We start from the raw sequence: 11,638 nt of genomic DNA on the forward strand, positions 1-11,638 counted from the left end.
TAAAAGGATCTAGGGTCATTTCCAGAAGCAAGATTAATTTGGATAGCTGTGTGATCTCTATTTTCTCAAATGGCACTGCATCAAGAAATGTCCATCAATAAGTGATGGAACCAGATGAACAAGAGATTACTTTGGATTACTTTTCTTCTCTGCAATGTTGAATTGGATTCCCAAATCCCAAATTAGCGTTCATTGAACAAACAAGAACCCTTACCTGTACAGAAAAGGGCAAAAGTACCACATGGAAAATTTTATGAATGATGCGTCACTAAAAGCACATATTTATGTGTTGATTTGGAATGTGTCATGGTAAAGACCCATGTGCTTCACTTGGTTCACATGGGTTTCACACATTTTCCCATCACATTTTCCACATGTTAAACCATGTGGAAAAAATATGTGTCTGATACACAAGATATGCATGAGGATCACTTGTGAAATATGTGAAAATATAATTGAAATATAAATTAATTATATATTTTTTTGGGGGGGGTGAGATGCATGGATATGTAGGATTAAGAGGATGAGAAAAGGGGTTACACATTATTTCAAGAATTTCCATTCCGGTAAAAATAAATTTCCCTTTTACCAAGGTAAAAAAATGAGAAGAAAAAAAAATCCAACCTGAGTTATTTGCATCATCTTTATTACAGAAATATTTAGTCTTCTTTGAAAATACAACAGCACAAAAAGACTCCTATTTTGGCAATCATACAGAGAAAGTTTCAAGCATAAATAAATAAATGTGCAAAAACAAAATATCTTCACTCCTCTAATTGTAAAGTATCTCAAAAGCACAGTGTTTATATAGCTACATATAATAAATGCACAAACGTTGCTTTCAACAAAATGTCATTTAAAAGGACTGCAATTTTACACATACATAGTATTCAATGTATTTTAGTGATAACACAGTGTTTTTTGTTGACGGGAATGTATAGGAGAGTAAGTCCTTCTTATGTGCTACATTTTTTTATAGAATAATGCTAATAAACAAAAACAATAACACCACAAAGACAAACATCAAGACGGTGAGTACAAATTTCATAGAAACAAACACGTGCATCCAATCTTTCGCAGTACGCAACTTAAAACTAGGGAAGGGGAGATGGATAGCATGTGCTTTGAAAAAGCTACAGGCTGAGCAGTGAGATCTTAAAGAATTACCAAAAAACTTTGGTAATCCAGGGCTACATTACTGTGACCCAATGAGTCAACATCTTATTAATTTTTACTACACTTTTCAGTTTCTGTCACCTCATGAAAAAGTATGCATTATACAAACCTAAACTACTCAGATAGCACAGTTGAAGCAGAGAGAAGAGCAGAAATTACCAAATGAACATATTGTTGGTGTGGTGACGAAATTTCAAAGCTTGGTTTGTTATTATGGCATTTGTTGCATGACATCATTGTTTTCTTCATAGAAAGTAAGGAGGTGACAATTGTAAGCTTTCCATTAACACCCGTGTTGGCTGTAGACTATTAACTACAGCACAGATGTTGGAGAAAAAAACTAGATCATTATATCTAGAAAGACTGGGTCCATGTCATCCCTGCAATTGTTAACAGGTACATAAAAATACAAAAGCCACAAGAGCAGACAGAGGATCTGCAGCTGTGCCATTGGGAAATACTGTGAAAAACGTATTTTCCTCACAGATTTTTTTTTTTCTTTCCTGAGAAATTAGAACATCTTACAGCAGCACAACAAAATATTCAATCTTATTTCATTGGTTATCACATCTATAAGTAGCACAGCTTGCGTCACATGATATACTGTGCTGTCAAAAAGTATTCACCCTCTTATAGGTTTAAACTGTGTGCCTTTTAAAGCCCGGTTCTGTTTGAATCTATCTAGTGGTTCTCTCACTGGGAACATTTACAGCTCTTGGCAATTATTCTTTTACATCACTATGCAGGAATTTTAACAAACTCTTCTTTGAAAACACCTCCTGTAACACAGAGGTTCAGCTTAGACAGCTGTGTTCCTAAATGGTGTTTTTAAAATTGTTGGTTGAAAATCGCTTTCCCTATGAATGTCAGCCTTATAACTGGAAACATGAAAGTGTGAGAAAAAAAAAATCCGTAAAGGGGAAATGTTTATTTTTTATTTTTTTATTATTTTTTTTTTTTTACAGAACTGCTTGTTATGTAGCATAAACTACTAGACTGGATATCTACCTTCACTATAAATATTGATCAGATAACCACAGCAGTGAAATAAAGTATCGGAACAGACACTAGCTGTGCTGCTGTAAAACAACCTAATGCAGATAGAAAAGATGACTATTTTGTAGACATTGTTTATTTTCTGCTACGAGTTAGATGGTCGAATCAGATCTCTGGATTGCAAACACAGCACTGCCAAACTGTCAAAAAGACAACTCGTGAAGAGAAAGTGTTTGTAATGGGCCTATTCTCAGCTTTGATATATCCTGCAGGCTGGGTAATTTAGCTTATTTTACCAAGCAAAGATACCTGGCATGGTGATGAGGTATTGGGATTAATAAACTCTGGCAACTCCATAAACACTCCTCTTAAGCTCTTTCTGTTCGGCAGTGAAAACTGAAGATGGATCACAGCAACACATTGTCTCGTCTCACTTAAAACTAAGAAACATTCTTGACAGTTTGTAATACCCTTTTTATGTTGGCACGCTGACATCCATCACTGGTAAAAGTGATGTCACATAGAAACCCTCAACCAGCTTTTTTAATCTGCCTGACTGTGGAGGACACTGTCTTACACCCACAACAAGGTTCTTTTCTTGTCTTACGTAAATGGAGACAAGGACTTAACATTAATTATTAAATTAAAGTAAAAGATTTGGATATGCATTATAGCAGACGTTGGATGTCTCATGTGCAACAAAACATGAAGTCAGAATTTAAAATCCACTGCCAGACAGCCGAGAATTTCATTAAGCACTCATTTGCTGGTTGATTAAGGCACATGCTCAAATTGCCTGAGCAGTATTTAGAAAATAAATCAGCGTGTAAAACACATTAGTACCAGTGATTTCTGCATCTGCAGCGTAACTGTTGGCTTGTTGACTCTGAGCTGTTTTTCCAGAGGCAATCATGCTACCTTTGACTATTGTTTCTTGAAGCACAAGATGTCAAGTACTGCTGTTCCCCTGCAATGACTTTCACTTGAAAGAATTTGCTTCCTTGTCAAATCTCTGTTTGATATCTCAAATTCATCCCCCTTTTTTGAATTTAGAGTTCCTTTAGCTTATTCCTGGAGCTTTTCTCAGGACAGAAATGACATTCAGTCCCTCCAGCAAGTTCAGGTTCCACTTCAGGGTTCTCTATTAAACAGACGTTGTGGAAAATGTTACATTTTCGGGGGTAAATATCCTAGGAGGTTGGGAACGAAATGGAACAATGGTGTAACTACTACAGATTAAGCCACAATTAACCAACCACTCTGATTTACTATCTGCTCTCCACTTGTTAACAAGAAACAAAGATATATGAACCTTCATGCTTACAGAGGTAACCTCCATATGTAGAGAAAACATTCTTTTGGCCCATTACCAACATATATAGTTCATCCACAACTGGATTTGAATCTATAATATCTTTACGTTTCAACTGAGTTGCAGGTATTAGCTAGCCATAAGCGAACAGATGATTTGTAAGCTGGTTTCAACTGCTTTGCTACATCGAACAGCTGCACAAACTGTAACACAGTGAAGTCTCTAAACCTATTTCTACCACACTTCATCTGAAAGTGTCAGCAGAAGTGAAGACCTATTATATTTAGGCCTGATGTTGGATGAAAACTTTGTTGGATTACTGCTACAATATGCAAACCCTTTCTTTTCCCCTTTTTTACAGTTCTCAGAGAATCACTTTTACTTAGTACTCATTACTAAGGTTTATAAGGCATATTATTATTGTTAAATTTTCAATATAGTCACAACGACAATGGATGGGAAAAACTCTTCTGTCCTCTGAGAAAGTAGGGGTAGGTATTGATGTGCAAGTGTTGGACTAAAGTTTGATGTGTGTCTCTTTAGTCCACCACCACCTTCTAAAAACACACTTATAGCAACATTAACACCAGGCGGCGGTTCTGGACCAAATTATAGTTGCAACCAGATATTTAAATGCACCGTATAAAAAACATATAACATTTTGTTCTCACTGATATAAAATCTAAGTAAAGTTCTTATTTCAGGTCAGTTAGAAAAAGCAACACAATTTATATTTGTAAGATTCTTGAATTACAAGTAAGACAGTATAAAGAGGGAATTTATATTTTTATGTTTGTTATAATTATCGTCTTTTAAACGTGAATATGTAAAAAAAAATGTTTCTTATGATATTGTGTTATAATTCTTCCTGACAGAACCGGTGTAACTGAGCCAGGTTCATAAGCCACGTTGCTCATACACACCTTTTAGCTCTGGCCATGAATCTTCTAAGTGATTGAAATCAAGGCTTTGTAATGAACACTCCAAATCAGTAACTTTTTCTACTTAAGACACTTTATGATTAATTTGGAAACATGACTCAGTCATTGCCTCTTTGTCAGGCCCATTTGCACCCAAACTTTTACTTCCTGGCTGATATCTTGAGATTTTGCATCAATATTCCCACATAATACTATTTTCCTCCGCTACCATTCCCTCTTTTCTTCCAGATGTAATAATGGACATTTTGATCCTTGGCCATCTTTCCATTTAGTGTTCATCAGACAAAAGCATGTCTCCACTAGTTAGGATTTTTGTCACTGAGTGTATTAGCACACTGTGAACTTTTTAGTTTGCTTTTTGAGTTTTGACTTGAGATATTTGAGAAAACGTTTTACCAATTGACCTAAACTGAACTTTACTGCTTTGTTTTTGTAGGATCAAACAGTTATTGCAGTTAACTTTAAGTCTGTCTATGCGATTGGATTGAATCGACTTCATATTTCTGTCAATCATTGGCATTTGTCTACTTTGTAAAGTGCCTTGTGACAGCATTTGTTGCGAATCAGCATTATAGAATTGGTGCTACGTTGGTGCTACAGATCTAAACTGATCAAAAACAAGAAATTTTGTTGAGACAGTGAGAAAAAAATTATTATATATAATTTATCACATCTATAAATTGTGATAAATTTGCAAGGATAGGTGTACCCACCTATCCTTGCAGGATCCGGGGGTGCCTACCTCCAGCAGTCATCGAGCTGGATTGATGTAAACCGTGGAGAAGTCACCAGTCCATCACGGGGCAACACAGAGATAAACAGGACAAATAACACACAAACACACACATTTATAAGGGCTATTTAGAGTAACCAATTCACCAGTCATGTTTTTGGAATGTGGAGGGAAGCTGGAGTACCCAGGGAGAACCCATCCATGCACAGGGAGAACATGCAAACTCCATGCATAAAAAAACTTAGGCTGGGCATCAAAACCTGTGTTAACAACTGAGCCACCATCCAGCTTCCTTTCACACAGTCTATGTAAACATTTGGGCTAAACTTTCTATCAATATATATATGTCTGAGTGTGTTTACACAGTATTTGGGAAAAAAAAAAAATCAGATATTTGTGATTAGTGTAGTACTTTTTCTTGGAATGCTCATTCCCATAAACTGCACAGCTCACCTGATATCATAAACATCTGATTGCCTCATCTTTCTGCTGATTGGTTCCAATAAAATTACTGTCCACAACCTGCTTGTGGACAGTAATTTTTACAAGAGCTTTTGTAAACTTAGTAAAGGTGAAGAGAAAACGCCTCTTTGAACCTGAGGGGAACTGCAGAACTCTATACCCTGCAGCATTTCAGTTATCCTGGTTTATACTGTATTTTATAGGATTCCATCATAAAATATATTTAATAAAATATTTAATGACAATTTGGTGTGCTCTATACTAATTTAGAAATGTGTATCTATACTGACTGAAAACTGTATCCAGTAATGAGAGAAGGTAGGTTTATGTGACCAAAGCAGCTGTAATTAAGCGTTGTTGTCCTAAATATGTGGCGTGTTGTTGTGCTGGGCCCTTGCTGCTCATTTAGCTGGATCCAGGTCCTTGATCACTTTTTCTCTATTCAGGTAAGTGGCCCAATAGACTAGGTTGAAGGAGCCAAACAACACAGGGAACATAATACGGGAGATGCGGTCGATAATGCTGACGCTGTTGAAGGTTTTCTTGTTCTGCTCGGGCTTCGTTCCTCCTGTGATCTTGTTGGGCTCGTTCAGAGTGCACTTGGAGATGGTGGGCAGTGTTGAGTCTTTCGTGATGTTGGGCTTGTAGTTTGCCACAGCTACGGCGTAGGTGTTCTTCTCCCTCTTGACAGTCGCTTCCTTTTTCTGCAGGTAGATTAAAACAGTTGAAGAAATTTAAAAATATATGAAAAAAAGGTATGTTACTTATTTATTAATGAATACAAGAGATTGGACTTGAATTTTTTGTCTTGATTTGATGCTTTTTTTTGTTTTTCAATGCAATCAAAATTTAATCTTCTAGTTTAATGCTGTAATATCAGAAGGTTAAGTTGCATAACTAAAAAATTTAAACCAAAATAAAGCACTTCTAAAACATTTATAAAAGGACACCTCCACACCTAAAACTTAAAAAAGGTACATAAATGCAATCCCATGAAATTTACTTAGGTTGATTATTGTTATCTAGTATTTTGAAATTGATTTGTCCTAATTAAAGCTCAGATATTTAGTTTGATTATTGAAGTGACATTGAACACCATGGAAAAACACTCCTGGAAAGGAGTTTAAAATGGTCTGAAAAGAATTTGAAATGAATCATTCCACTCTCCAGGAAAAAAGGATTGCAAGTAATGGACATTTAAAACATCTGCCAACATGCTGAGATGTGTTTTGCAAGAAAGCTCAACCCAATAACAGTCTGCAAGATGTGAAAGGGGCAATATCATGTACTTTCCAGGCATATAGTGCTATTTTATAGCACAGTCAAGTAACTATGTTACCTTCAGATGTTACAAAAATGCTGTAAATATCAAAGATAATTGAATTGAAATTTGACACCTTGAAACTGGGCCCCTCTCTCTTTAAGAAGCCCCCCCAACCCTCCACCCCACTCTCTATGATTGATTCTGACTACAATATGGGTGTAATGTGTCTGTTTTTGAACCACATTGAAAGTTTCCTTGATTATTATTATTTTTTGCCACGACTGGTTGGACTGGCGCTACCTCAGATTATTTTAGAAATTTGGTTGCACTCTAGAGCCCTTTTAAACATCACTGAGTAAACAAATGAAATAACACAAGACATTTAATGGGGTGTCCACATTTTTTTCATATGAATGTACTTACCTTGTCGTTGACAATACTTTTTCCATCCCAAGCCCAGCCTCGCTTGGTGAAGTAGTTAACAGTGGCAAACTCAATGAGAGCAGAAAAGACAAATGCATAGCAGACTGCGATGAACCAGTCCATGGCAGTAGCGTAGGCCACCTTTGGCAGAGAGTTACGGGCACTGATACTCAGGGTTGTCATTGTGAGAACAGTGGTCACTCCTGAAAAGAAATATAAAATGAGTATTTTATTATGTTGTCTCTGGCAATTCACTCGGAAAATATAGACCCAAAATCCCAACACAGAAGACCCAGAGTGTTTCTAAATCTGTGTAACCAAACACCAACATATCATCCATGTCATGTTTCATTCTTATAGTGCACAATTTTTAATGTTTCACAGCTGCAACTTTGTTTCTGTGCTGCTGCCCATCTTGGCCAGGACATTTTTTGAAAAAAAAAAAAAAAAAAGATCCTAAGAAGAGTTTAATTCACTAAATAAGGGTTTAAACATGTATATAAATAATAAAGAAGTCACTGGAATAAGTCCCAAAACAGACAGGCACATCTGATCAGGGAGTACTTCGGGAAATCATTTAGAGGTGAAGTTGGTGGTGTGCCGCGGATCAAATTGTCATGCTCCCTTATCTTAAGGTTTATGGCTTCATCAATTTTTGGAAGTTGTCCAGGTTCTGTAAAAAATCATAACAAAACAAAACAAAACAAAACCTTCACACCATATTTAGCTGTAATATGTTATTTTCTGAAATGCTTTCTAAATTTTATGTCAGATGTGACAGGCCATATACCTTCCAAAATATTTCACTTAGGTCTTGTCAGTCCACTGAACATTTTTTTTCTAAATCTTGGAGGTAATCAAAATGTTATTTGACTTTTATTTCTTTACGTTTATCTTTTTGGTCAAGCTTGAAAGTCTCAAATGAATTTTTGCAACAAATGACAACACTGACAGTATAATGTTGTTCTAGATTCTCTTTTATCTGCTGGAATGAGTCATTGATGCACTTTTGGAGCTATCTTGATGGGTCAATAAAGTAATGCATGACTTCAGAATGAGGACCATTATATTTTTCATGTAAGACTAAGTTGATTTGTATAGCTTTTTTATATAAAGGAAATACTCATATGAAAACATATTTTTATTTGCTTTCATTAAAAACTCAGTGATGTAATGAACTGATATAAATACACACACACACACACACACACACACACACACACACACATCCAGATATTTATATTCCAATGTGGATGTAGTTATTTTATACACAAATAAGAACCATTTACTCAAGATAAATGAAATGCCATGGAATTGAATGTTGTCTGCATTTATTTCTCAAGTCTAGTTTTCTGTAGTTTACATCCATAAAATTTGAAAATATTAAGTGGAAAATTGACATTTCCACAAGTGAAGTGAGCTAACACTCAAACCTTTATCTGAATAGTTGGTGTTGAGATTCAGACAACGACTGCAGCTGCTGCTGTTCTGCTTCCCTGCTGTGCACACTCTTGTGGAGACACGGTTGTAAAAGGTTTTAATGTGCTTTCTCTTTCATGTTCACACTCTGCATATAGCCGTGCACGTTCAAATTTTTAGGAAGAAATTAAATAGGGTTTAAGCCTCTACATCTCCTTTGCTTTTGATTCAGAATCACCAAGATTTGTAAAGCAATGCAGACATTAAGATCTTGAATTAATCTGATTTTGACTTTTTTTTTTGTTTCACGTCTTTTGATGGTCGAGATCTCCAATGTGTTTGCAATCTTTAAATCTTTTATTTCACTTAAAAAACAGATTCAAAATCTCAAATACTCACCAAACACAGTTCTAGCAGGCACTGATTCCCGGTTGAGCCAGAAGGAAACCTGGGATAGGATGACTGTCATGATGCAGGGCAGATACGTCTGGATCACAAAGTATCCAATCTTCCGCTTTAGGTGGAAATGAGCCGTCATCACTGTGTATTCGCCTGAGAGTCATAGGAACAGGTTCGCTTTACATAATAATATATTTATGTGAAGAATAAAGAGGATAATCATGCAGAAGATGGTTATCATTTATTGATTATCACCTGGTTTTGCTATACTTGTATTCACAAGAATACAAATGTTGTATTTGATCTTTACTCCTTGGAGTATTTGCTCCATTTATGACTACAGTTTGCAGAAAACTGACAGGGCTATTTTCTGCCTGCTAAGTTAAATACATATTGGGATTATCTCCAGCTTTCATTCTTCTTGTTTGCTACAACACTTGAAAAGAAGTCGATTTAATCCCATTGAAAGAGAGTGGGTAAAAAAAAAAAAAAAACACTTGAGTAACTGTGAAATCTGAAAGCGAAAGACCTCCAACGCAAATAAAGATATGGTATGGAGATCACTTTTCCTCCCACAATGTGGTCCACCCACACTGGCTGCTGGATGAGTATACAAAAAATATTTGGTACATAAATCTGTATGAAATGAATGCCAAGGATGAACTGGTGAATAAACTGTGCTGCCCAAAACATAAAAGTTTGATTAAAGAATGTTTCTGAATTACATTATTTACCTGAATTTGTAGTGTATAAAAGACCAGACCATAAAAGATCAGACGTTGTGTTCCCAGTTCTACAGAAACCAATGTAGGAGTCACCAGTTTGAGTGTCTTTGGTAGTCTTTGTTTGTCTGATTAGGTGCCTACCAGTGCTGGATTTAATGGTCTCCTTTCCAACAGTCTGTCCAACCAAGTCGTACTGGTTGAGCCTGGACCCATCATCTGCTACGTCTACTGACTGGGAGGCATTTCTTGTCCAGATGTAAGTTACCTCTGTCTTTGTGTAGGCATCTGAAGCAGGGGTAATACAAACAGGAACCAACAAACCAGTCATTTCTAATCACCAAAAACCAAAGATTGAAAATCAATCAATCCATCCATCCATCCATCCATCCATCCATCCATCCATCCATCCATCCATCTGTATATCCATTTATTCTATTGAGTCTAATTCTGCAGATTTTAACACTTACAGCTGCCAAACTTAAGAGGACATGAATGTGAGTCCATGGGGAAGTCCTCCAGATGCATGGGACACTCAGCTTGAACTGTTAACCTGGCAAAAAACATAAATATCTTAATAAAACACATTAGGAAGTTTGTGTCGTACATCAGAAGACATGTATCCTAATATCACTGGGATTCATAATGAAATTGCAACTGACTGACTGTAGAAAAGATTGCAGTGTAATGTAGATATGTAAACTTATGAAGTGTGGTACAATGATGGGTCCACAAAGATAACTGAATATAACTTCAAAATATGTTACGTTTTAACGAGATCTTGTCATTGTGGAGCCCAAGTATGAGATGGTATAGGTCAGTGGTCCCCAAACTTTTTCCTGTGAGGGCCACATAACTTTTCCCTTCTCTGGTGGGGGGCCTGAAATTGTTGACGGGTGGCCGGGGGGGGTGCGTTTCTCGATCGATTTTTACCCAGAAAGCACATGGGCAAAAACCATAAGTGAAACGGTCACTGGGACTAACTAGTATATATTCCATTGAGGGAATATAACTATAATATATTGATTTCTCATATGTTAACATAAAGGCTCGTTTTGAAGTATAAGTTGCTACTTACAGGCACCCACAGTTTACAGGACACACTTCCTGCTAAAGAGCCCCCTGGTGGTTGAAGAAAAATCCACATATAAACCGGAAAATACAATAAATGAAAAAAAAAAAAAAATCTGAATGCTCTCTGGTATTGTTCAGGGGGCCGGACCAAATGTGGAGGTGGGCCGTCGTTTGGGGACCCCTGGTATAGATAAACATCTGCAGTTGCTAGGAAACAAGCAAATTAGGTGGAAGATAACTGAAGTGAAGCTACAAGCTGATGGGTGAAGTCCTTAAATTAGCTCTATCAGACTGAAAGAATCCAGATCCTTTGCCACCTTTAAGGTCAGTAGATGCCTTTGGCAAACAGATGGAGTCTGTCTGAGCAAACAACTCGTTCTCACTGGGATACTTCCTCCAAGATCAACAAGCAAGATTGTGCTTTTAGTGCATAAAATATGACTAAGGAAAACCATTTTGATAAAATATATGTATGCTTTATGGATCAGAAACTACACCAAAATATAAAAAAAAAAAAAAAAAAAAAAAAAAATTTAAAAAAAAAAAAAAAAAAACAGAGTAAAAATCTAAGTCCACTGTTGGAATTTAAGAAATGCAACACATGAAATGAATCGAGTGTGTCTATGTCTACAAAATCAGGAGTTTTGGGATGCAACACAATGCCAGAGCAGAGCAACATCAGCAATGACCTGTAAGTGTAAATACCATGAACTTTCA

At 36.4% G+C, this 11,638-nt stretch overlaps 1 protein-coding gene across 1 annotated transcript in view; it reads right to left on the reverse strand.

The window, feature by feature from the left end:
• Positions 1 to 624: 624 nt before the first annotated feature.
• Positions 625 to 11,638, reverse strand: part of gabra2a (gamma-aminobutyric acid type A receptor subunit alpha2a) — a 21,416-nt gene continuing 10,402 nt past the window's right edge. Inside the window, exons 6-10 of the mRNA XM_016672026.1 lie at positions 10,318 to 10,400; positions 9,992 to 10,135; positions 9,126 to 9,278; positions 7,308 to 7,510; positions 625 to 6,324 (exon numbers count right to left, since the gene is read on the reverse strand). Coding sequence (XP_016527512.1) covers positions 6,022 to 6,324; positions 7,308 to 7,510; positions 9,126 to 9,278; positions 9,992 to 10,135; positions 10,318 to 10,400 — 886 coding nt within the window. The 3' untranslated portion in view covers positions 625 to 6,021. The remainder of the gene's footprint in view (positions 6,325 to 7,307; positions 7,511 to 9,125; positions 9,279 to 9,991; positions 10,136 to 10,317; positions 10,401 to 11,638) is intronic.

The sequence above is a fragment of the Poecilia formosa genome, unplaced genomic scaffold (assembly GCF_000485575.1).
Source record: "Poecilia formosa unplaced genomic scaffold, Poecilia_formosa-5.1.2 Scaffold54, whole genome shotgun sequence".
NCBI classification, from domain to species: Eukaryota; Metazoa; Chordata; class Actinopteri; order Cyprinodontiformes; family Poeciliidae; genus Poecilia; species Poecilia formosa.